Source organism: Taudactylus pleione, unplaced genomic scaffold, assembly GCF_031769625.1.
Source record: "Taudactylus pleione unplaced genomic scaffold, aTauple2 ptg000089l, whole genome shotgun sequence".
Taxonomy (NCBI): domain Eukaryota; kingdom Metazoa; phylum Chordata; class Amphibia; order Anura; family Myobatrachidae; genus Taudactylus; species Taudactylus pleione.
The window spans coordinates 14097183-14123515 of NW_028284491.1; the positions used below are offsets into that span (position 1 = coordinate 14097183).

The following is a 26333-nucleotide window of genomic DNA, read 5'->3' on the forward strand; positions in this document are numbered from 1 at the left end:
CGCCCGTAGATTGTGAAGACGTACACCTTACTGTCAGTGACGTAACCAATGGGAGAGCTCAGAGCGCAACGTCCCATCCTCACTCTGACTCTGTCCAACCAGATAGGGGAGGGGGCGGGATATTATCTGTAGATTGACAGCTCGGTTGGCCAACTCGCGCATTGCTCCACGTCGGCAGGACTGAGGAAAATGGACGCGGTGCTGCTGGTGAGTGAGGCCGCAGAAGGCAGCTGCTAGTTCCCTGGCTTTCAGCCTGAAGATAGTGGGCTTGTGAGCGCTGTGCGGATGTGTATCTCTGGGACTTGAGCTGGGTTGTGCCTGTGCAGTGTGGAGATTAGGGCTTTGCCCAGATCTTGACAACTGGCATATGTCTGCTCAGTATAGTGTGTTGCAGGGTACATGGTCTAGTGGTCCCCCAGCTGTAAACTACTGTAGGTGTAATGGGGTAATGCACCCCATATGTGACTGATGTGTGACTATGGGGTAATAATCCTCATTTGTACACCTTACAAATATGTGATTACATTGGGTCAATGGTTATATACAGGCCACGAATTCCAGCTGATCTTATAAGGATTTCTGCAGTTTAATTCTGACGATACCAAAAATCTCACTATATATTATCATTCCATATTCTATAAATGTCCCATTCCAGCTGCTTATCTGCAGACATCAGATTTGGTCCTGAACAGTACATTGCATGGATTACATATGCTGATCCCCTAGCTCTTACAAGGCAAATTGCAATAAATATTGTGATTTGTAGTCTTCTCACAGCTTTGGGGACAATTCATTTCTTGGTAAAGTGCAGCTGCACATATCACAGAGGATTACAGCAGCGCAACAGTGCACAATTCCCTGTAGTATATTGGTGGCCGTGGGGTGACCACATTTTGACTATTACTCCCAGTACTTCATGGCCATAACTTCTAGTTAATTGTCCCCTCCCTGTCACCAGAAAACCAGGCTGTCAGCGGCATCACAGCACCATGGTTATCCAGCCAGACTGTTGCAAGCTCTTTATGGCCCATTATTCTTATACATTTTTATGCTATATTTTCCTGTCTACAATAAGCAGTGTAAGCTCCGTGCTGTGTCAAATGGATAGTAATATGCTATACAAACATTGGCTGTTCATGTGAAGCCTGTGCAAGGTTACTTCCCATAGTGAGTAACCACAAGCTGCACATCCGTGTTTGGAGGATGTACTGAGCCAGAGTATCACATTTTCATATGTCTGTGTGTAGTCAGGTTGTTGTCTCCCAGCATTCAAATTCTTACAAGGCTAACTGCTCAAACTGTGTACCGGATGCACAGGGAAAAAGCTATGGGGTAAATTCAGTTAGGTGTGAGTTGGGTCCTGCGAGCCGTTCTCACGGCGAACTCACTGCAAATTACATTGCAATTCAAATTGCGCGGTGATTTTTTGGGAGGAAATTGGCTTTTGTTTTTGTGCACTTTCCCTCAGCTGGAGAAAAGGTAGGGAAAATGTTATTCTAAGGTAACATTTTGGGATACAGTGCAGAACCTCTGGTGTACCCCTCTCAATGGATAATTACGGACTTGGAGGGGCTTAAATAGCATAACTTAAAGACATGTCAGTTTTCAAGTGAATTTCTCTTGTGTGGACAGGTATGGGGGGGTGTAAATGATGTGTGGACAGGTATGGGGGGTGTAAATGATGTGTGGACAGGTATGGGGGGTGTAAATGATGTGGGGACAGGTATGGGGGGGTGTAAATGATGGGGGGGACAGGTATGGGGGGGTGTAAATGATGGGGGGGACAGGTATGGGGGGGTGTAAATGATGGGGGGGACAGGTATGGGGGGGTGTAAATGATGGGGGGGACAGGTATGGGGGGGTGTAAATGATGGGGGGGACAGGTATGGGGGGGGTGTAAATGATGGGGGGGACAGGTATGGGGGGGGTGTAAATGATGGGGGGGACAGGTATGGGGGGGTGTAAATGATGGGGGGGACAGGTATGGGGGGGTGTAAATGATGGGGGGGGACAGGTATGGGGGGGGTGTAAATGATGGGGGGGACAGGTATGGGGGGGGTGTAAATGATGGGGGGGACAGGTATGGGGGGGGGTGTAAATGATGGGGGGGACAGGTATGGGGGGGGTGTAAATGATGGGGGGGACAGGTATGGGGGGGGTGTAAATGATGGGGGGGACAGGTATGGGGGGGTGTAAATGATGGGGGGGACAGGTATGGGGGGGGTGTAAATGATGGGGGGGACAGGTATGGGGGGGGTGTAAATGATGGGGGGGACAGGTATGGGGGGGGTGTAAATGATGGGGGGGACAGGTATGGGGGGTGTAAATGATGGGGGGGACAGGTATGGGGGGTGTAAATTATGGGGGGACAGGTATGGGGGGTGGGGGTGTAAATGATGGGGGGACAGGTATGGGGGGTGGGGGTGTAAATGATGGGGGGACAGGGGTGGGGGTGTAAATGATGGGGGGACAGGTATGGGGGGGACTGTAAATGATGGGGGGGACAGGTATGGGGGGGGCTGTAAATGATGTGGGGACAGGTATGTGAATGTGTCATATTGATGGGAGAGGGATTTCTGAACTTGCAGATGAGAAGTAAGTGTTTATTACGGAGCGACAGCGGGGGCAATGTTGCATTTGGCAACATGGTTCCCGCTGACAATATCGCCTGTCGGACCTGCATGCAGGTCCGACTGGCGATGCATGGGAGCGTGCATCGTCAGCGAGATAACCGGTACACACTGGTCGATGAGGACGGATCAGACGACATATCGTCTAGTGTGTATCCGGTTTTAGTTGTGCTAAGCTATTGACCTGAAATATTATGCTTTCCTCTTTTTGTTTAACTGAAAATTTCTTTTTTAGTACTAAATATATATTATGCAATGTATTTTTTTCCCAAATGTTAACTATTCCAGCTATTTATGGTCTGCATCTTGATTTCTGTCATCTTGTACATTCTCAGATCTTGTTCTTTGCGTAGAACACACAATTACATGTTAACAATATAAAGGAACTTTTGTAATTACTGTTTCTGTCCTTTCCTCTTCTCAAAGTGCAGTGTCAGAGACCGTCTTTCTTACTTTACTACCAGAGGGCTGCCTAATCTGTCTGTTCCCTCTCATTTGCATAATGGAGCCGCTGATATTAGACAGCAAAGTGAAAAAGTGAGTAGTCCAAAAGTGAGAGAGAATACATATCCTGGATCAAATAGCTTGCAACACACTCATATATACACACACACACACCGGAAATGGGGGTGCCAGCGGCGTTCTATGTAAATGAGATGTGAGAGACAGGTAAGCCGGCTTTCCTTGCAGCTTTATGTATAGGAGGAAATACAATTCACATGATCAAGTGAAAAATCCTCTTTGAATTTGTTTAGACACTCTTGTTATATTTAGGTGACAGATCCAACTTTAAACAGTAGCTTTCTTGCTATCTGATCTACTTCCATATGTTTAATGCCCCTAAATATTTGGAGAAGAAACTAAGGTTGACTTATAATTATCAGTCTTCAGTGTCGGACTGGGGAATGAAGGGCCTACCAGGGGAAGTCAGTGATAGGGGCCCATATTTAGGGGTGTGGCCAGCCTCCACAGAGACTTGGCTAACCATTAGAGAGTGGATGGACTGGGCCCCTTAAAATGTGTATATATAGTAAATACTACTAGAACATGCATGATCATGTACCAGATTAATAACAGCAATGTATTATAGAAAATACTTCATAGTCCTTTGCAGTATAATGTAACATATGTATAATATATAGTTCAAGTGCACAGTCTTGAACCTGATCCCTAGAGCAGGGGGTGGGCCCTCAGGCAGTGAGGCCTATCGGGGGATTGCCCTGTACCCCTGTGGTCCAGTCCAACCCTGTCAGTCTTTATATCTATTCCACAATTTACTGAAGTTTCATGAACTCAGTTCCTGTCTGAATTCCCATGATAGCATATGCTTTGTTGCAGTGCTAGCAGTGTAAAATCTAATCAATAAGAAGTACAGTAGTTTTGGGGCCCTTCTCTTTGAGCCAAAAAAGAAACTGCTTGGGGAAATAATGAGATGCTCTGACAATCTAGCAGTGCTTTCAGCAAAATGGACTGGACTTTAGTCACAGGAATCTATATGTTCTAGATTTCATGCATAATTAATTCATCTAGTAAACGGTTTATGTCCTCTTATTTTTTTTTTATTTTTTTTTAAAGTAGTTGTACAGAAATATCTGATAGACAGAAAGAGGAAAGAAAGGTTAATAATTGATGCTGCACATTTTATCATTTCTAACCCAGATATGATCTCCAAGTGGCTCCTACTATAGTCAGTTTAAACAATGTAATTTACTATGTTTTAGGTTTGAAAGTCTGAGGAAAAAAAAGTAGCAAGGATTCTTGATAGTGAATTTTATATTTTACCAATTTTGTCACTTGATCAGTACATTTATGGTCTGCAAACTATCAGACTTCTTTTGAAATCCAATAGTAATTATTCAGGCATGCTTGGTAAAATATGCTCACATGGGCGTATGGATACAGTCATTGGTCTAACTTGGTGATCTGCCTGTTGCAGTCTGATCAGAATGTAGTGTGACTGCTGGCACTTCTTTCAGGCTTGCCTTTTCCAGCCAGAATGGGTCACTGAATGTTTCATCCTAAGGCAGGCTGTGTACAATTAGTATTCCTCATTATTATTGTATATGCCCTATCCATCTAATCCATGAGGAATCATTAAGCTTAAAGGGGGCAAATAGATCTAATAAAGCACTTCAGAGACTGTAGAAAAATGCCTAAAAAAACCCCAAACAAATTGTGATAATGACGTAAATACTTTATAGGGCTTTCCATGTCTCTCTTTATGCTTTGAACCGCTCAGGCAGCCTATTCAGTAATAAATGACACTAGCATCTGCTAATAACTAGCTGTTTTTCTGTTTTCTTTTTCTGTTTTCTTTTTCTGTTTTCTGTTTCTGTTTCTGTTTTCTTTTTCTGTTTTCTTTTTCTGTTTTCTTTTTCTGTTTTCTTTTTCTGTTTTCTTTTTCTGTTTTCTTTTTCTGTTTTCTTTTTCTGTTTTCTTTTTCTGTTTTCTTTTTCTGTTTTCTGTTTCTGTTTTCTGTTTTCTTTTTCTGTTTTCTTTTTCTGTTTTCTTTTTCTGTTTTCTTTTTCTGTTTTCTTTTTCTGTTTTCTTTTTCTGTTTTCTTTTTCCATGCTGCCCAGCCCCATTCTTTCTGGTATCTTTGAAAATGCTGTCGATCTGAGTGTGTTGTTAGCTGTGCCTTGGTATCGGTAATGAGGAAATCTCAGCCAATACAAAGTCTTAACACCAACCTTATCCACCAAGTCATGGCTTAGCACAATTTTATCAGCAATATCTATTAAAGATCTCAGCAGTAATTGTTTTAATATGTGATCTGACATTTTGTTGCGAGAAGCAGATTTGATACATGAATAGCTGAGCTGATGGGTATTGCTACAGTTGGCAAACTCTTCTTTATGGCTTGATCTCAGGACTTCAGTAAAAATTCTCCCCCCCCCCCCCCCCCCTCCCCGAAAGCTCATACAGATGTTTTTAAATTGCAAAAAGCTAATTTGTTGCCGTGTGTTGTGGTTAAAAAAGAAAAAAAAATCCTCTCTAAATGCTGATGACAAATCACCCAAAATCAGGAGTTTTAAAACCACTGTTAAGTAAATTACCCCCTAACACCCTCTAAGTGTCTAACACTGGCATGCTTGATTAATACATTGCATTTCTCGCATAGCTGATGACAATATCTCATGCAATTGCTCCCTTTTGAGTTTGAAGTTTAATGCATACTGCCAGTAGTATGCTTTGTGTCCTGTAATGTGCACATACTGCCTGCCTGTGCTACATCTATTAATTCAGCTACAAGTGTGACACTACAAGTAGCTCAAAAATTCAAATTGCCAATCTGCATCCTATTGTAATATAAAAGTTACATGGTGAATATAACACAAGTCACTCAGCAACAATAAGTCCTACTACTTGAGGGGTCTACTGATGGCGGGCAGTTAGGATAACGACCCACAGAGGAAGGAGATGATTGGTTTGGTGGAATAGCAGAGGAGCCTTGTGCTGTCACCTCCCAGCAGGGCTGTGTACACAGACTAGAGGCACAGAGGCAGGGATACCACTGTCACAAGGCAGAGAGATAGCAGCCCCATGACTCTCCCTGCATCCTGACCTGTCAAAGGGGAGCTCTCTCATTGGATGAGTAGCATAATCCTAGAATAAGGATCTGCATCTGAATGACCTTGGACTGTGCACCATTCACAGTAAATTCATCCCCAATAGATAAATAGAATGAACATAAAATCTATAATGTAATTGTTAGTAGCACATGTAGATTAGTCTCTTAACTGTAATATGTGGTAAAATATGCACTTAGGTGTGTTGATCACTGGTTTGGCAGATTTATCTTTAAATCTCCAGACCGATGTATTTTCCAGAATACCTGCTCCTGGTTCTAGTGCCTTCTCAAAACTGAAATCCCCTTCAGAGGCATGGTAGCCACTCTCCTTGCTGCAACCTGTCCCTTGCACTCCAGTGCAGCGCATTGCCTCTTTGGGATTGCCACGAGACTATGCATTTCCGGGATTCATCAAAAACCCCTTTGGTGTCGCCGGGAATCTTTTTTTTTTTTTTTATTTTGCATCCTTTTGCCAAAAATGCATCTAACAAAGCGATGTGACTAGGACGTACCAGGAGACCGTGCTGATATGTGACACTTGTATATCTGTGTGCAGGTGAGTCTGTAAACGGAACTTCATATGGAAAAAAGCTGTGGCCGCTGCCTCGTAGCACTTTGCATGCTGATTCAGAGACTCAGTCGCACACAGATATACAAGTGTCACACATCAAATTAGTAAGCACATTCTCCTGGTGTGTCCTGGTCACGCCACATTTGCGGCAAAAAAAGGCGTCCGACGCTAGCAGTCTCACAGGACCAGGTGCACCAAGAGGGGCTGTTTGGTACAACTGCAGCAAAGACGAGTGAGGACACATCTGTATTTTGAGTAGAGATGTGCGCCGAACTTCGTGTTTTGGATCTGGATCTCCCCAGATTGTTTTCCTTTTTGTTTTTTGTTTTTCGGGTTTTAGTTTTGGATCTGGATTTTTTTCTTAAAATATCATAAAAACAGCTAAAATCAATAAAATGGGCCTATTTTTGTTCCTACAGTATTATTAACCTCAATAACATTTATTTCTAGTCATTTCCAATCAATTTTGACCACCTCACAATATTCTATTTTTCATCTAGTTAAAGCCAAAAGGTTGCATTCAGCTAGCTGGCTGACTAAGCTAAGTGACACAGTGGGCGGCACTAACATGTGGCAGTTCAGCTTCCAATTTCCAACACGGATACAGTGTGTTATACAGTGTGGGTTGGATACACCAATAGTGCACTTACTGTGACAGCAGTGTCGGCAGAGCGGGGTTGCCGACTGTGTTCTCGGTACATGGAATGGCGGTGCTGGCAGTGTCCTCAGTTCTGCGATGTTAGCAGTGCGGGGGTGCCAGCGGTGTCCACAGTGCAGGTGTACTGTTTGAGTCAGCAGTGCAGGGGTGTTCTCAATGCAGGGTGGTGGTGGCGGCAGAGCGGGGGTGCCAACGGTGTCCTCAGTGCATGTTTGCTGACAGTGTCGGCAGTGCAGGGGTGCTGGTGGTGTCCTCAGTGTGGGAGAGTCGGCAGTGTAGGGGTCGCTAACGGTGTCCTCAGTACGTGGGGCAGCATTGCAGGGGTGTTGGCAGCGGGGGATGCTGCCAGTGGGGGTGTTGGCTGCAGGGGCTGCCGGCGGTGTCAGGCAGCGAGCGATGGTGGGCGCCATCATTTTTTGCTTCCCGTCTGCATATTAAATGGGCTTAACGCTGATTGGATGAGAGCCGTGACAGACGGCTCTCTCAGCCAATCAGTGTTAAGCCCGCTCAATACAACTCGCGACCCGACAGCGGCATCGCAAGGTTTTGCATCGGGTGAGGGATCCAGGGCAGGCAGGGAGATCCAAGCTTGGCTCGGATCGCCCCGGGTCCCCGAAACTCGGGTGGGTTCGTCTCCCTGAGAACCGAACCCGCTCATCCCTAATTTTGAGTTGGATGAAACCTGGAGCTAGCATGGGGCTGGTGTGATTACTTGGGACTATAAGAATTGTGAATTTAAGTTTTGAAACCCAGGTTTATTGAGTTATGGCAGAGCATAAATAGTCCTTATGTTTAGGAGCAATTTGATTGAATGATATTAAGTTCCAGACACAATTAACTGTATGTCATATAGCAATGTCGCAGCCTGTCCAGCCTTTAATGCCTGGGTCAGTATTTATTTACATCAGCTTTTGAGCGCTAATTGAACTACTAGTAAATAATGTGCACATAAGAATTAATTACTTACCCTCCACCTTACAGCAGCAGCATAACTATCTGATCCAAGTCACTCATCTTTCATCTCCAGAGTGAGATTAATCAAGTGCTGAGCTGCTTGTAGCTGTTCTGGCCCAGTCGCCATAGATTTATGAAATGATTAAACAGGCTTTTTAAATGTACTTGGTTTATTAGTAATGAGATGTTTTCTGATTTAATTAATACAAAAGCCCCATGGTAATGAATGAGGATATGAAGTGGCTTTGGCCTGGCATATAAGATGCTTGGCTGCTGATCTGGCAGCAGTAGTCAATACAGACCAAGTATTTTAATGACCTTAAATATGGCACTGAGATGTGAAATGCAGTATAGTGGTCCTGAGGACTGCTGGAATATTGCAAGGTACCTGATGCTTGTATATGTGTGAATGCAATCCCGCTTCTCCCCCCTAAAGATTCAAAGGTACTCAGAACTTTTAACTTTAATGTATATGTATGTATATATACAGTCCGGTCCATAAATATTGGGACATTGACAGAATTTTCAGATTTTGGCCTCTATTCACCACCACAATGGTTTTGAAATGAAACAAACAAGATGTGCTTTAACTGCATACTTTCAGATTTAATTTGAGGGTAATTACATCCAAATCGGGTGAACGGTGTAGGATTTACAACAGTTTCAATATGTGCCTCCCACCTTTTAAGGGGCCAAAAGTAATGGGACTATCGACTCAAAAGCTATTTCATGGACAGGTGTGGGCTATTCCCTCGTTATTTCATTATCAATTAAGCAGGTAAAAGGTCTGGAGTTGATTCTAGGTGTGACATTTGCATTTGGAATCAGTTGCTGTAAACTCTCAATATGAGATCCAAAGAGCTGTCACGATCAGTGAAGCAAGACATCATTAAGCTGAAAAATCAAAACAAACCCATCAGAGAGATAGCAAAAACATTAGGTGTGGCCAAATCAACTGTTTGGAACATTCTTAAAAAGAAAGAACGCACCGGAGAGCTCAGCAACACCAAAAGACCCGGAAGACCACGGAAAACAACTGTGGTGGATGACAAAATAATTATTTCCCTGGTGAAGAAAAACCCCTTCACAACAGTTAGCCAAATCAAGAACACTCTCCAGGAGGTAGATGTATATGTGTCAAAGTCAACAATCAAGAGAAGACTTCACAAGAGTGAATATAGAGGGTTCACCACAAGATGCAAACCATTGGTGAGCCACAAAAACAGGAAGACCAGATTAGAGTTTGCTCAACAACATCTAAAAAAGCCATTACAGTTCTGGAACAACATCCTATGGACAGATGAGACTTGTACCAGAGTGATGGGAAGAGAAGAGTATGGAAAAGGAAAGGAACTGCTCATGATCCAAAACATACCACCTCATCATTGAAGCATGGTGGTGGTAGTGTCATGGCGTGGGCATGTCTGGCTGCCAATGGAACTGGTTCCCTTGTATTTATTGATGATGTGACTGCTGACAAAAGCAGCAGAATGAATTCTGAAGTGTTTCGGGCAATATTATATGCTCATATTCAGTCAAATGCTTCAGAACTCATTGGACATACTGCAAAAGCAACCAAAGAGTTTTTTTAAGGCTAAAAAGTGGAATGTTATGCAATGGCCAAGTCAATCCCATGACCTGAATCCGATTTGAGCATGCATTTCACTTGATGAAGACAAAACTGAAGGGAAAATGCCCCAAGAACAAGCAGGAACTGAAGACATTTGCAGTAGAGGCCTGGCAGAGCATCACCAGGGATGAAACCCAGCGTCTGGTGATGTCTATGCGTTCCAGACTTCAGGCTGTAATTGCCTGCAAAGGATTTGCAACAAAGTATTAAAAAGTGAAAGTTAGATTTAGGATTGCTTAGTTTGTCCCATTACTTTTGGCCCCTTAAAAAGTGGGAGGCACATATAGAAACCGTTGTAATTCCTACACCGTTCACCTGATTTGGATGTAAATACCCTCAAATTCAATCTGAAAGTCTGCAGTTAAATCACATCTTGTGTGTTTCATTTCAAAGCCATTGTGGTGGTGAATAGAGGCCAAAATATGAAAATTCTGTCAATGTCCCAATATTTATGGACCTGACTGTGTGTGTGTGTGTGTGTGTGTGTGTTAACCCCTAGGTCCGGCGCCAGACATTTAGGGAAAGGGCACTTCTGCGCATGTCCCAAAACGTGAAGTGACCAATGAAAAGGGGGCGTTTCTTTGTGACACGTCCCCTTAACGTCACTCTTGGGGGCTGTGCCTGGCACTTAGACATACCGGGCAGCCCCTAAGCTTTGGTCACTGTGAATTGATCCATTCCACACGGCATCCATTCACCGGCAGTAACCGCTGCACCACTGTTTTCCCCACCTGTGGGATGCTGCGGCCAGCGGGAGGGGACAGAACCCGCAGGCTGTTTCATTGGGGTGCCGGAGGGCAGTGTGCTTTCTGCCCTCTAGAAATTGGGCAGGGTGCGGTGCCTCGCTGAAATCCTGGCAATGGCATCAGAACTTGCCTACCTCGCAGCTTTGTGTGTGTGTGTTATAATTTTATTACACTTCAGTCCCGGAGCTATTCTATTCTGCGCACGCGCACTGTTAGGTCGGGGAATGCTCGTTCTCCTGCCTTAAACGGTGTTTTCTCAAGAGCTCATTCCGGCGCTATTCAATTCGCGTTGAATTGAACAGAGATCTTTAATTTGACTAAACCTTTTATTATTATTACCGTTGATTTGTAAGGTGTCAGTGCTCCATATGCCTGCATAGACAGGTAAACAGGACATATCGAAAATGGGAATATGCCAGGTAGACATAATAAATGCAGACTCGAAAACAAAAGGTATTAAAGGTTGTGCTCATGAGTAGGGCTACAATCACATAGGTAAAGAGCTTGGGCCAGAGGAGTGAGTACGCCTGCGAGTGCAGTTTGGGCAGTTATAAAGGTCTATCAGTGTGAGTAGTATAGGTGGATATGGCCTTAAATGCTTTAAACATGGAATATGTGGGTCTCCGCACAAGAGAAGTCTTGTACAAGGAAGTGAGAGGTGGATACCAGACTGGTAGATCTAAGTGGTTGTGAGGGAGAATATACCAAGGTGAGATTTGACAGTTATTAAGGGGGGAGATTGTTGAGGGTTTGTCAGTAAGTGAGAGTGATGCAGCAAGTTGGTTCACCAAGAAAACAGGTGTACAGTGAGATAAGCAGAGGGCCAGAGTGGTACAGTGGTAGTGCAGTATGTGCCATAGGAGCTTGTGGGTAGGTCCTGTCATCAAGACCATTGGAGCGAATGGTGTGCTGGAGTAGAGGTTTAACAGTGTTGTACAAATATACATGGAATGCCTTCGGTTATAGAGTCACCCATAGTGTGTATTCCTGCACCATATCCATAGGCCTCAGCGTAGTGAGCAATAAAAAATTCTTAAATGCTAGCTAGCCTGAATAATACCTGCCGGTATGTCTGACATTTGCACTAAGTACTGTGAGTACTAACTGTGGGCCTGATTCAGAGATGGACGCAAAGGCGGTTACGCACACAATTGAGCGATTGTTTGCCATTGCGCATGCGTATAAGCAGCACTGCGCGTATGCAGCGATCACACTCTGATCGCGGACGCACATAGGAATCCATCACAGAGTGAGTGACAGGTTGTCAGCGTTTGGGGGTGGTAACAAGGGGGTGGTCCGAGAAACGCAGGCGTCTGTCCGCTGAAATGCTGTTACATGGGCGTGCATAAATTAGCCACTGCGAGTGCATATGCAGCTCTGCATGTCTGAAGAGCACCCAGGGCTGCAGCAGGTCAGACCTGCCGCAAGGCCAAGATGGCCGCCTATGTGCAGCGATGTTACCGATATTTACGAAGATATGCGTCGTTGCACAAGTGGGTGTCCTTATACTCAGGTGATCTTTGCAGACAGCATATTTTTGCTCCTGCGTTGCGTGCGAAATCGTAGCTGCAATGGCATTAGTGTCAATCTCTGAATCGGGCCCTGTATTTCCATGGTGTCTGTATTTACCTCTACGCCTAGTGAATGATAACTTTATGTTCCTTATAAAGTGACCCTTGTGCGTATCGGGATTTTGGTGAACACCGCTGTGATAATTGATGTTCCTTATACACCCGCTGGAAGTGATGGCCAGTCAGCGTTTGAGGTGAAGTTCTGTTATACACTCAGGCTGTGAGTATGTGGAAGTCAGTGCATCACAGAACTTTGTCTCGAGGGCTCTAGTACATCTGGAAAAAGCCTGAATCTGACTGGAGGGTTACACTGTGACGGGGGGCAGATAGCCAAGTATATCCCCCCCCCCCTTGCCAAAGCCTACTACTCCATCTCCTTTTTATTACACAACTTGCAGTGTGTCTATATCTAGTCAGTGACTAACTTAATACTATTCTTTTTCTTATAGCAACTACAACATTGTACTAGTTTTACATCTCATAAGTTTAAAATAAATAAATCTATATATTCCATGACCCATTCATCAAGGCTGTTTCTCCATTAGGCGTGTGGGGAGGGAGGTGGGGGGGTGGATGCTGAGTGATAGGATAATTTTGTGTTTCTCCTGGCAGGATCCCTCATTGTACACAGTGAAAGCTGTTCTCATATTAGACAACGATGGAGAGAGGCTGTTTGCTAAGGTATGTACAGTATTCACTGTCATATTACAGATTTACCAACAATGACTCAGTGTATCTGCCCTTTGCTCTTACATTGTTTCACGGGCTGCATGATTGTTGGAGCCATCACCCCTTTTACTTTCTTACAACTTGTGGCGTGTACAGCTCTTACTCATATAAAATACACCATGGCGTCTTATACACACGGTGTACAACTCTCACTAAACTGTCGGTGAATAAAATTGGTTGTCACAGGGATCAACCTATGAGACCACTAGTGACGCTGTGAGGAAAAGCCTGTACAAAATCAATAAACTCTGTATCCCTCATATCATGCTGCTGTACTGCAGTGAGTGGATTATAACTGTTTATCCCCTAGTCCAAACCAGGCCAACCTGTGGCTCTCCAGCTGTTGTGAAACTACACATCTCAGCATGCCCTGCCACAATTTTAGCATTCTCTAATATCAAAACTGTGACAGGGCATGCTGGGACTAGTAGTTTCACAGCAGCTGGAGAGCCACAGGTTGGCTAGGCCAGCTCTAGTCAAATGGTTACAAAAAAAAATAAAAACATTTTTCGTAATGGTCATAAAAAACAGACGAAATCGTGAGTCTGCATGAAGAAACCAGTCAGTGTCTCCGACACCTGCTGAACCTGTCAAGTGTCATTTTAGAAACTAGCGATTTACATGCCGCTTCCTTCTTATAGCGATACCTACCCTCCAACATGACCCGTTCCATTAGGTACAAAACACTCTCTCTGCTTCTGGACTTCCCACCTAATGTATGATTGCAGTCACCTGTAGTGAACTAATTGAGGAGACAGATGTTTCACCACAGGTGGCTGCAATCATAAATTAAGAGGGAAGTACAGGAGCAGAGCATTTTGTACCTAATGGAACGGGTCATGTTGGAGGGTCTGGCGATACAAAGGTCATATACATTTCTTAACTATCTCCAAACTTGTTTACAAGTCTTTCCATGTGGGACATAGTGGGTGAAAAGGAAATTATTTTTCTCAGCCAAGCCTGCGACAGGACATTCACTGTGAGGCGGGATCTTGGAGCACCACTACATCTCTGTAACTGGCTTTCAACACCTTGCTTAAACCGGTACTACCATTAGAGACAACTTTTCTTAAAGGATTGAGTGGTGCCACCCATATAGCTGAAAATTGTGGCTGCACAAATATGGGGGTGCTCAAGCTCACACACAGCTGGCTTCTATGGGCTTCATGGCTTGCTTCTTAATTTGTGCAGACACTGACTTTTTTATTATCGCTCACTCCTTGCCAGTTACAGGAGAATTGTACTTTGGTTTTTGAAATTCCAATGTTTTTAGATCAGTAGGGCTTCATTTGGGAGCGTTTTTGATGACTTCTGTAACAGTATGTCATCATTGTTTACTGTGTACAGATTAATGTTTGTTCTTTATTCATTTTCATGACTATTATTTATTTATTTTATTTTTTTTACACATAACCATGAATACACTCATTTTCTGTTACTATTTGATTAGAGCACTGTTTCTCAAACTCATTCCTCAGGGAGCACTAACAGTGCACAGTTTCCATTTTCCTAGTTGGTGCACAGGTGTATTTCTGGCTGACAGACTTTAAAAGATCAACAGGTGGTGCTAATTATTTCACTTGTGATCCTGTGAGGAGACCTGGAAAACTTGCACTGTTTGTGCTCCCTGAGGAATGAGTTAGGGAAATACTGGACTAGAGGATAAACTGCTGAATCACTCTCTGCAGTGCAGTATTTTAAGTGTGTGTTTATTTTTGTAATAATATATTATTAGCTGAAGTACCCAGCATTGCCCAGGTTTAAGTCTTCTAATTATTAAGTTAGGCATCCCAGACCAATTGCCACCCCACTGTGAAGTTTCCATCCAGTGGAATGCCCAGAACAGGTTCCCCAGCTCAAGGTTCTGCCCAGCGTACACCAGCGGGAGGTCCGAACGGGACTCTAAACCCAGGAAGTAACTGGCCAGGAAGTAACTGGACCACCTTGCGTTGGTTTCATCCCAGTCGGTGCAGGGGTGTCTGAGTGCATAACCAGACAGACAGATAAAATTCATTGGTCTGTTTATTTATCTATTTATAGCCGCATATCCACTAGACGATATAATGAACGGTAACTGTATCGTAATCGTTCATTATATTGTCCAGTGGAAATGCATCACTATGTCACTCATCGCCCGAACCTGCTGTCCAACCTGACGATATCGTCAGGTTGTGCAGGTTCGGAGATGAGGGAGGGTGCCGGCACTGAACGATTTCGTGAAAGATATCGTTCAGTGTTTGTGTGTGCTCAATGTCATTAAGGTCATTGAGCACACCACTGCTGGGGACACGCTACGCTATATCGCTCATGGAGCTAATCGTGTAGTGGATATGCGCCATTAGTCTGATTATGACTGACAACTGTTACAGTAGTAGTACTTCATGGTCTATTATCCAGTTATAAAAAGTATACATACAGCCGTGGCCAAAAGTTTTCAGTGACACAAGTATTGGTTAAAGTTTGTTGCTTCAGTGTTTTTAGACCTATTTTTATATTATGCCTGTCTGTTTTCGCCAAAGTACTATGATGAGACATATCCCACGGTGAAGGAACAGAAGGCCTTTGAGAAGAATATTTTCAATAAAACTCATCGGACAGACAGTAAGTGTTTGTGTTTTATGAACATTTACAGATGTGTCCACATACATTTAGCCTCCTTTCGCCACAAGTCGCGACACAACGTGGGAGCTCCGTGCGACTCTGTAGCGCCGAGCGTCTTTTCTGCTACTTTCTACCTTCAAATGCATCTTATTTGCACAGCGATGCGAATAGATAGCACAAGCAGCTTATGTTGATTAAAATGATATGCAGCATGCCTATGTTCTGTGTGCGACTGCCGGTGTATCTGCATGCGAAACGGTGATACTGTATCGTAGCATTTCACATGCAGATACATCCGCACTCACTCACAGGACATAGGCATGCTGCATAGCGGCACACGCACTCACTCACAGGACATAGGCATGCTGCATAGCGGCACAAGCACTCACTCACAGAAACATAGGCATGCTGCATATCGGCACAAGCACTCACTCACAGAAACATAGGCATGCTGCATATCGGCACAAGCACTCACTCACAGAAACATAGGCATGCTGCATATCGGCACAAGCACTCACTCACAGAAACATAGGCATGCTGCATATCGGCACAAGCACTCACTCACAGAAACATAGGCATGCTGCATATCGGCACAAGCACTCACAGAACATAGGCATGCTGCATAGCGGCACACGCACTCACAGGACATAGGCATGCTGCATAGCGGCACTCACTCACAGGACATAGGCATGCTGCATAGCGGCACAAGCACTCACTCACAGGACATAGGCATGCTGCATAGCGGCACACTCACTCACAGGACATAGGCATGCTGCATATCGGCACACGCACTCACAGGACATAGGCATGCTGCATAGCGGCACACGCACTCACTCACAGGACATAGGCATGCTGCATAGCGGCACAAGCAGCTTCTGCTGATTAAAATATCTATTTATTTTAAGGTAAAAAGTCGCACGAAAAGACGCTCGGCACTACCGAGTCACGTGCAAAAAAGCTAGATGTATGAGGACTCATCTGTAGTATTGCTGCAAAATGTCTGTTGTATATCTCTAAGGACTTATTTCTTTTTTTATTTAAATGAATGGATACATACCCTAACCGAACAACACATAAAGCATGCACGGTTACATTATACTTGCAACTCTCGCTAAATGTCAGGGAGACTTTCTGAAATAGTGGGTGATTTCCCCCCCTCCGCTGAAGCCAGGCCTAGTAATCCCCCTGAAGTCAGGCTAGGTGGGCGCAGCATGGTGATGACTCAATTACACTCCGCCCATCATGGAGGAAAGAAATCAGAATTAGGAGGATATACACTACAAGAAAATGGACACTGCTTTCCATCGCACTGATGGCTGTGTACCCAATGCAGTACAGGTGATTTGTGCCCAAGAAAGTGTGTTGCAGTACAGGCGATTTGTGCCCAAGGATGTGTGCTGCATTACAGGGGGATCTGGGGAGCTCATTTGAGATGCCAGAAAATAGTAGAACAGCATATTATTAATACACAGACATGCCTATTCCTATAAAAAAAAAAATTATAATAATTGTGCCTGTGGGACCATGGAAGTCAAAAACAGGAGCTGCTCCCCTGGCCGCTTGCATACACCTAGTTAAAGCCCTGTGCTGGCTTACCCAACATTAGAAGTAATTATCCTTGGTGTGTATATATATATATATATATATATATATATATATATATATATATATATATATATATATAATGTGTAGAGGTGATACATATTTATAAGCTGGCCGCCTGTTTCTCTTGTGTCTGCTCTGTAATCGGCAGATCTGGCGCTGTCTGCTCTGTAATCGGCAGATCTGGCGCTGTCTGCTCTGTAATCGGCAGATCTGGCGCTGTCTGCTCTGTAATCGGCAGATCTGGCGCTGTCTGCTCTGTAATCGGCAGATCTGGCGCTGTCTGCTCTGTAATCGGCAGATCTGGCTGTGTCTGCTCTGTAATCGGCAGATCTGGCTGTGTCTGCTCTGTAATCGGCAGATCTGGCTGTGTCTGCTCTGTAATCGGCAGATCTGGCTGTGTCTGCTCTGTAATCGGCAGATCTGGCTGATCTTTGCATCTTTTTGCAGGTGAAATTGCTCTGCTAGAAGGGCTGACCGTTGTGTATAAGAGCAGCATTGACCTGTACTTCTACGTCATTGGGAGTTCCCATGAGAACGAGGTATGTTTCACAGCTTGTTCATAACTTCTTGTGTGCAAGCATTTGATTGGATTACACCATCTCTTGACTCTTCCCACAACGCTGATATTAATGAGTCTATTACTAAAAATTAAGTAGTCTGCATGTAAGTAGGATAATATAATCTAGCTGTTCCCAATTCATAATAACATGCAAGTAAACAGGAGCAAGACTTTAAACATGAATCGCAACTTTCACAATTACTTTTTTATTATCCCTTATTTATAAAGCGCTCACATGTTATGCAGGGCTGTACAATATGGGGCTAACTCGCCATTAATAACTGCTCTATAGTTGTACGATATGCAGTCGGGAAGCCGGCGGACCTAATCCCGACAGCCGGCTTCCCGACTGCTTAATCCCGGTGAGGGGTAAATGACAGGCGTCTAAATCTTACCGTCATTTTACCGACGTCGGGAGACCAGTGCCCGGCATCCCAATCTAAGGGACGCCGGGCGCGGATAGCCGCGGCGGGAGGAGGGGGAGATTTAGGGTTAGGCACCCCGCCCCTCCCCCCCCGGGAGGATAGGTTTGGGCTAGGGGAAGGGGGGGTTAGCATTAGGTAACTTAAGGTTAGGGACTTGGGTTTAGGCGGCGGGAAGGGGGGGGTTAGGCACCCCTAAGGGAGGGTTAGGGGGTAGAATTAGGTTAGACAATACTTACCTTGGACGATCGGGATTTCCTCCTCTTCCGGGATGCCGCTGTCGGGATTCCAACCGCCGAGCATGGGTCCGGCTGTAAATCATACCGTTTCCATTTGTACAGCAGAGCACCAGATCCAGGTAGTCACAGCACGCTTCACGTTCTTGTAATTCTGCAAAGATTTGAAAGATATGCCCACGTATACAAGTTAAGTCTCCCATATCCAAAATGCTTGGGACCAGGGGTGTTTTGTATTTTGGAATATTTGCATATCATTATTAGATATCTTGAGAATGGGACCCAAATATACACACAGGATGCATTTATGTGTTATATACACCTTATACACACAGCCTGCAGGTAATTTTATACAATATTTTTCAATAATTTTGTGGCTCAAACAAAGTGTGTGTACATATTTGAAATTCATTTATGTTGCATATACACCTTATACACACAGTCTGAAAGTAATTTTAAACTTTATTTTTAAGAATTTTGTGCTTTATAGAAAGTTTGTGTACTTTGAACCATCAAAAAACAAAGCTTTCACTATCTGTCATGCTCAAAAAAATTCCGTATTCGGAATATTTAGATATTGGAGACTAAACCTGTAATATCATTCACAAACAGGACCCCACCTGCTAACTAGGATTTGAATGCTAAAGCGGCATATCCTGGGCTAAAGATAAGATTATCAAAGAAGGGGACAAATGCTTCTGCAGAACTTAAAGGCATAATGTATAATATCATTATTAGGAGGTGACTGATTATATACCACTTGTAGAAACTGTATTAGCATCATTCCTTTAGAAAACCCTCATCTTCTTTGCCACAAATTCAGATTGATTTTGTTTTTCAAATGAATGTTCTAAATCAAAGGATTTCTGCAGTTACCTTTTTACCATTGTCAAAGTGAACAAGTTTGGACAGCCTAAAACTGACAACAGGGAAATGGAAATGCATACACAGTGATAGCACCGTACTTGCTACCTCTAGTGTGTGCCTTCACCTACACTGGGCACAACTGAGCACATCTGCTTTGGGGTGTTTTCATTGGATTTACCTATTGCTTAGCTTCCGAAGACGCTGTACATATTAGGTGTCACTGACTGGCTCCTCATTTCTAATTCTGTTGACCTCTGTGAGAGACTGTGTTACGACATTGCAGAATAAGAGATACAAGCACTGAATGGTTAAAGTATTTGAGTGTAACTAAATTAGATTTAAAATGTTATTCCTGACAGCCTTATATCTCTTTAATGGCACACAGATGTCCATTAAATCATTTCAAATTGGCCACTTTGACTTTATCGAATCACTGCAAATTGTTTAGTAAGTCCTTTTATATTTAAATAAATGATACGGAGTTCTTGAACTCTGTGGGCTACATGCAGACTGCATTAAATTTACATTAACATGGCAAGAAAATTACCTTGCAGCTGCTCTAGAAGTGTAACCCCCCAAGACTCGCTCTGCGGCTTGGAATGCAGACATAATGTAGCTCTAGGGGCACCATGCTACAGTGGGTGCAGTGATTATTTGGTCTGTTTGCCCATGGTGTCCCAGACCATATGGTGTTTTTCTTTGATATTCTTTGCCAGTACATATGTCAAAGCAATGCCCAGTTCCCCTACAGAAGTTCAGAAGAACTCTATTTGGCATATAGCCCGAAAGTCTTTGTTTGTGCAGAATAACTTTTTGTTCTTTAGAATGTGGGACTACTGCAGTATTTGGTGGGATGGTAACGAATATCAAAACCATTAGTAATACGATTTCACTTGCTTGAGATTCTGGTTTTCTGATAATTATCAAAGCAGTGGTTAATGGCATGAAGTGGTTTAATTACTATCCATGTGGACCTACTGTAGAAATTTGCTAAAAGAAACTCTGCTGATGTGTGTTCTTATATTTCCTCTTAACCCTGTACAGCTCATGCTGATGGCTGTTCTGAATTGCCTCTTTGACTCGTTAAGCCAAATGCTCCGGTAAGTGACAAGGTGGCAGTCCTTCTTGCATACATAATCGCTGTACCCTGTGCTGTATTATGCTGTCATATGCATGGTAGTGAACACAATCACACATTTCCACGCATTTTAAAGCTGTGCTTCTATTTTTACATAGTGTCTGTCGTATTGTAAACCTTGACTCCACTGATGTATTTCATGGGATTGATGGCTCTGCATTCCTTATTTTGTTAAAGACTCTACAAACATAGGAAACCAGGACATGCTGCCCAGTACTATAGCATCTTGCAATCAATATTTAGTAGTCTTTTCTGTTATGACTACTAAATACATTGAAGGTGAAATGTATTCCTTTCTAATTTCAAAGTTAAAATCCATGAAAGATGTTGATAAATCTTCCCTTCATTTTGGAAGGGTGTGCGGTCATTATGCAGTTAAATGCTCTTTAATTTCTTTTTCCCTTTGACATCATCCCTCCAACTAGCAGAACTGCAAGGGTCCGTCACCGATATTAGTCCAGGGCTGGCAGTTGGATGCTGATCGGAAGAGCTGTAGCTCTCAGCCAGTAACCTTGCACTCGGCTGTTAACAAACTTTTCTATCCTGTGAGCATAGAAACTTCTATGCATGCAGGCACCTGCAAGGGTCTATGTCTGAAACTACAGGTTCCCAGATCCCTTAGGTTTATGAAGAGATATACGGTAGTATAGGGGGTGTTAGGGTCTCTCCCTTTCAAATGAGAATTTCAAATAAAATTACCCTAATTTACCTGATCTATGGTGTAAAACAAAATGTAACTGAAGTTTGAAATTTGTATCAGAATTAGATTCTTGGGGCAGATTCAAATAGCCATAGGTGCGAGCAGACATCAGCGTTACCTGCTGTGTCTCGCGGGTCTCTAATTGAATAGCTCTGGGTACTGGACTAGGAGAAGTCGTCGCACCACACAACCTATGTGCAAGTGAATCTGCCCGTTAGTGTGAGTCCCCCCAAAAAATCTCCTTGGTATGTTTGTAATACATGTCAAGAGCTTTCCGGTGTCATTCCTGCTTTTGATGTCTTTAAGGAAATGTAACTAATGCCAAATCTTCTTCTGCAGAAAAAATGTAGAGAAGCGAACTCTCCTGGAGAACATGGAAGGGCTGTTCCTGGCGGTTGATGAGATAATAGATGGCGGGTAAGAAATTAGATGTGTGCATTGGACACTTATCTGTAACTGTAATATATATATAACATCTGTTCCTGCATTACTTTGTAGTACCATCTAAAACCTCTCACCTGCATTAGGTGATAAAGTCTGTTCAGTACTAAAATACTATTGTTAATAAGCCGTGGTATTGTCTGTATACGTTCCTAGCACTGTAGTGGTTAATATCGAGCATGAACACAAGGCAATTCGCATTCACAATGAAGACCGTAAAATCCTCCTGTGATTGTAAATAGAAGTGTTAATCTGGAAGTTGTACATTTCCCGTCTGTGCTTGTTTTTGTTTGAATTGTGATAGCGCAGCAGTTACCACCATAGAGACTCTGTAAGGAGAACAGCTCCTAACAATGTCATTACCATCTAAGTGCTGCTATGTATCCGTGTAATGACATCATTAGGAATGCTTCCATCATAGGCTTCTGCAGATTGAGACGCTGTGCTCTAGCTATAATGACATGTAGCAATTGGCTTTTCTTTAACTCGCCTGAGCCTGGAGGACTTTACTAGTATGACTGGTAAACGATAACCTTCATTTCATTTAACCCCATTCTCCTCTACCCCTCTTTGCAGTGTCATCCTGGAGAGTGACCCCCAGCAAGTGGTTCATCGTGTTGCCTTGAGGGTATGTGGAAATGACTTTATCTTTAATTGCTTTCCCACATTAAATGCTCTATGGAGATAGAATACTATAGCGCAGTGGATTTAGTTGCTGTATTTTAGACCTACTTCATTGGGGGAATAGTTACAGGAAAGCCAGCACAGAATAGAGACAAGATGTTTATACCATTAGACTAAGTTGTTTGCGCTGGTGCCATGCAGCTGATAATACACCTGTGTACATGGGTTTGTGGTGCAAGAGGGTGATTACATTTGCACCAGTTGATGAGAGGAGAAAGGTTGCATGAGGGTGTCCCCTAGGAGTACAGCGTAAGCACACCAGGGTGCAGAGCATGTGAGAGGAGTGTAGGGGCACATTTTAGGAGCTTTCCTTGCAGAAGGCTGTTAGCACTCTGCAAATAGACTGCTACGACCTTTGTTAGGCTACATGACGTTAATAACTTGCTGTGGCATTTCACTGGAGAACTTTGTTTCTACTCTCACTTTGCTCAATATAAAACAAAAATAATGTCCACATGTAGTAAGACTTATCCCACTGTTCCCTCACTCTGTTGAATAATTATAGCCATCAATGCGGCTAAACTGTGCAGACAATTGGAAAAGTTTAGTTTAATGAAAGGGGTGAGTGTAAAGGGGTAGGAAGTGTCACACTTCTGCACACTGCCACCTATTCAGGTGGTTCTGCCTCTCCGTAAACCTAGGTGCCCTATGGAACGGCGAGTCAGTATGGACCTTTAACTATTGAGTAGACCGTCTAGATGCGGTAGTGCCGAACAATGGCATTTTGCACTGGGCATCTAATTAGCCTGGTGATTGAGGCCCTCTGTATGTGCAGACACTGAGCCTGTAAAACAGGCAGACAGGTCTCACTTGGTGGTTTTGCTTACTTTATCACCCACGGGGTCTGCCGTAGGCTTGCTGGGATATCCAGAGCAATATTAGCTCTGTAGTACTAATACAATTATGTGTGTACATCACTGTGAAAACAATCATACTATATAACCCGAGGTAGAAGAGCTGGTCATACCATCTGCGGTTCTGCTGTCTATGACCTTTATATACACCATAAACCACTATATACTTGTGCACTTTTCTATCTTTAGAAAGCTGATGAATTTACCATAAGAGAAAGTATACACAATATTGATGCCCCCCTAATACATCCAATAAGCAGTTAAGTCCGCTATCATTAAAGACACTTACTGAGCAACACAGAAGCTGCTTGATCGGAGTGTGCAGTGTATTTCTGCTAGTGGTGAATTAGTTAAGTGCAGTATCACCATATGTTGTTTCTCTTACCAGCATCTGTCCCCTGGGTCCTCCACACAGCTCCCTGTGAATGCCTGCTGAGAAGGCAGATTTATGGGCCCCATTAGCATGCTGTTACAGTGTTTGCTGTGCTCTTAGGAATCTGTGCCCAGCTACTGGCAGAGCCACCTGCAGAGCTACAGAATGATGGAAGAGGTGTCAGTGGGCTACAGTACAGCAAAGATCAGTAGGGTGCCTGGAAGTGTGGAGGTTAATATAAAGAGACCTAGAAAGGGAACTTTATAATTATTATTTAGAAAAACGTTAGAATCCCCTTATTCTAATATTACTAAGGAAGCTAATCTTCAGCTCATGACATTTCTCTTTTCCTCAGGGTGATGATGTTCCACTCACAGAACAAACGGTCTCACAGGTAGGTTGCCTTTCTTATGTGACTGCATGGCTCCAATTGTTTGGGTTAGAAGCTGCTATTGTTGAGTAACCCCTTTTTGTTATGTACTAACAGTGACCAATACTATGATGTATATAGTAATTGTATTCTAGATGATGGGATGTCTTCTCTTCACTGCAGTGTAACTCACTGCTAACAGGGACATCTAATTATTAATTGCAGTTTGGGTGGGATGGACGTTAACAGAACTATACAGTGAGCGACCTCTGAATTGTACGATCACTAGTAGAAATGTTTTGATATCCAGTGAAAGGTGCCATGTAGTCCTCTACATCCTGTGAATGCAGCCCCGGGACACATTACTGCATGACTGGGATGTTGGCCTCTGGTGCCTTTCATCAACTTCATTCTGATCCTTCTTGAAGTTGCATTTCTCCACTGAGATACTGCATTGATATTGTCACACACAAAAACATTCCAACATTGGGACAAGACCAGGGGCAAGTTTTCCCTTGTTTATGGCACTAGTAGTCAGGAAATACCCTGCCCAGGGCTTCTCTGCACCTTCGCAACTATAGATGTGTGGAAAGGTCTACTAACGGCATGGTGTCTCAATGTGAAGACCTTGTCATTGCAAGAGACTTCGATACAGCGAGGTGCACAGGTGAGGTGTGCATTACATCGTGATCACACACCTTTTACAAAGCTTAAATAAATACAATTGTGTTCAAATAAAAGAAAAAATTGATTTAAATCCCCATCTGCGCTCTGCACCGTCCTGAGAACAACACCTCTTCTTCATGACCCTAAAGCATATACTATCATACCCACACCTAATTTCTACTGTTTAAATGCCGTGCATACAGTTTAGTGTCCAGTCATCGCAGACCTTTTAGAAGAAACCAATCTTTAAATTGAAATGTTTTCCTTATTTGTCCTTGGTCTCTTATCTAGCCATAAAGGGTTTGATAGAATGAGCGGGGGCTCCTGTATGAGAATAGTAACCGTGTTGATTTGTTTCTTTTCAGGTGCTGCAGTCTGCAAAAGAGCAGATCAAGTGGTCTCTGCTACGATAGCTGCTATTTCTGTACCAGGACATGTTCATTCCTTTGTGATGCGTTGGGTTGCCATTGTCCCACTTTGTCTCCAATCTTCTATTTTTAAAACCCCTGTGTTTTTAGGGCAGTGGCACTAATGTGTATTACCTCCAGTACGGGACAATAGCTCCTGGCACTGAAGTGTCCTACTGGTGTGTTATGCCTTGTTACTTGGAAAGCCTCTATTTAAAGTACCTAACCCCATAATGTGTTACTGGTTCATTATGTGTGAACAGTCGGTGACTATGCTCCTGTCCTGCTGGTAAGAACGGCAGAACAGCTTAAATGAAGTACACATGAGAGCCCTGAAATTGTCACCATATGTTATTCTTAGGGAAGGGCCACGAAGCTGCATTAACACAGACTCATGTATCACATAATCATTGGAAGCTGCAAGTTAAAATTCATGATCTTTAAAGCGGGGAATAGCTTTCACCATCAGCTGCCCATTCCACTCCATGGGACGTTAAGCACATAGCGACATACCCAATTGAGATGACTGTCATTTGCACTGCATGTACCGGGCCCAAATATGTTATGAGAGCTAGTCTGTACTCCACACTGGCAGATGGGGAACAGAAGACTCCTTTTTTTTTTTTTTTTTTTTTTTTTTTTTTTTTTATATATATAAACTGAAATTGTTTAATATAACCAAGTGGACCAATACAATGTGTGCCATGTATACCTGGCTGTATCTGGGCAGCACAGCCCCAGTTCCCAAGGTTACGTAGCAGGCTAGGTCTTAAAGATGTTCATTGTTTAGGAACAGGAGTCTCTGCTATAATTACACAGTAGCCTGGAAGCAGCTCTTCAGTACTGAAGTTGTGCCTCATTGTGACAATGAAAATGCTGTACAAGGTGAAACTTTTACAATGATTAATAAATGACATGACAATATGTACTGTATGTCTTCCAGTTGCTTTCACTTTCTAATTGTGATTTTGTTTCGCTCGCTAACATTAAATGTTGTCAGCGTAGCGACCTAGTCAGCCCAATGCTGCTTATACCTTGCTGCATTTGGATGCATGGAACTTCCATTGGGTTTACAAAGGAAGATTCACCCTTGTCTAGCCAGGAACAATCTTTTACTAATAAATCAAACCTTATCCATCTCTTTAATCGGCGTTATACGGATAACACACAAGAAGCTGAAATAACCAAGGAAATTGCATCAATACAGAAACTCACACTGGAGTCCCAAACCATAGTCTTTTCTCACCACTTTGCTGGGCCTATTTTTGGCACCTTTTAGCTTGGACACAACCCAACATCAGATTATTTTTTTATTTTTTTTTAATGCAGCATCCACATAAATTAGTTTTG

The 26333-nt window shown here is 43.3% G+C and overlaps 1 protein-coding gene across 2 annotated transcripts; it reads left to right on the forward strand.

Annotated features, from left to right (window-relative positions):
• Positions 1-101: 101 nt before the first annotated feature.
• COPZ1 (coat protein complex I subunit zeta 1) lies at positions 102-25907 on the forward strand. 2 transcript variants are annotated; one of them, XM_088469205.1, is made up of 10 exons: positions 112-207; positions 3057-3167; positions 12944-13012; positions 15580-15661; positions 17714-17805; positions 20395-20450; positions 21528-21605; positions 22206-22257; positions 23896-23934; positions 24942-25907. In XM_088469205.1, the coding sequence occupies exons 1-10, from the start codon at positions 190-192 to the stop codon at positions 24987-24989; spliced, it is 645 nt and encodes a 214-aa protein (XP_088325331.1). In that variant the 5' UTR covers positions 112-189; the 3' UTR covers positions 24990-25907. The 2 variants fall into 2 exon arrangements, with proteins under 2 accessions (XP_088325332.1, XP_088325331.1); XM_088469206.1 differs by lacking the exon at positions 3057-3167 and having other exon boundaries at positions 102-207.
• The last annotated feature ends 426 nt before the right edge of the window (positions 25908-26333 follow it).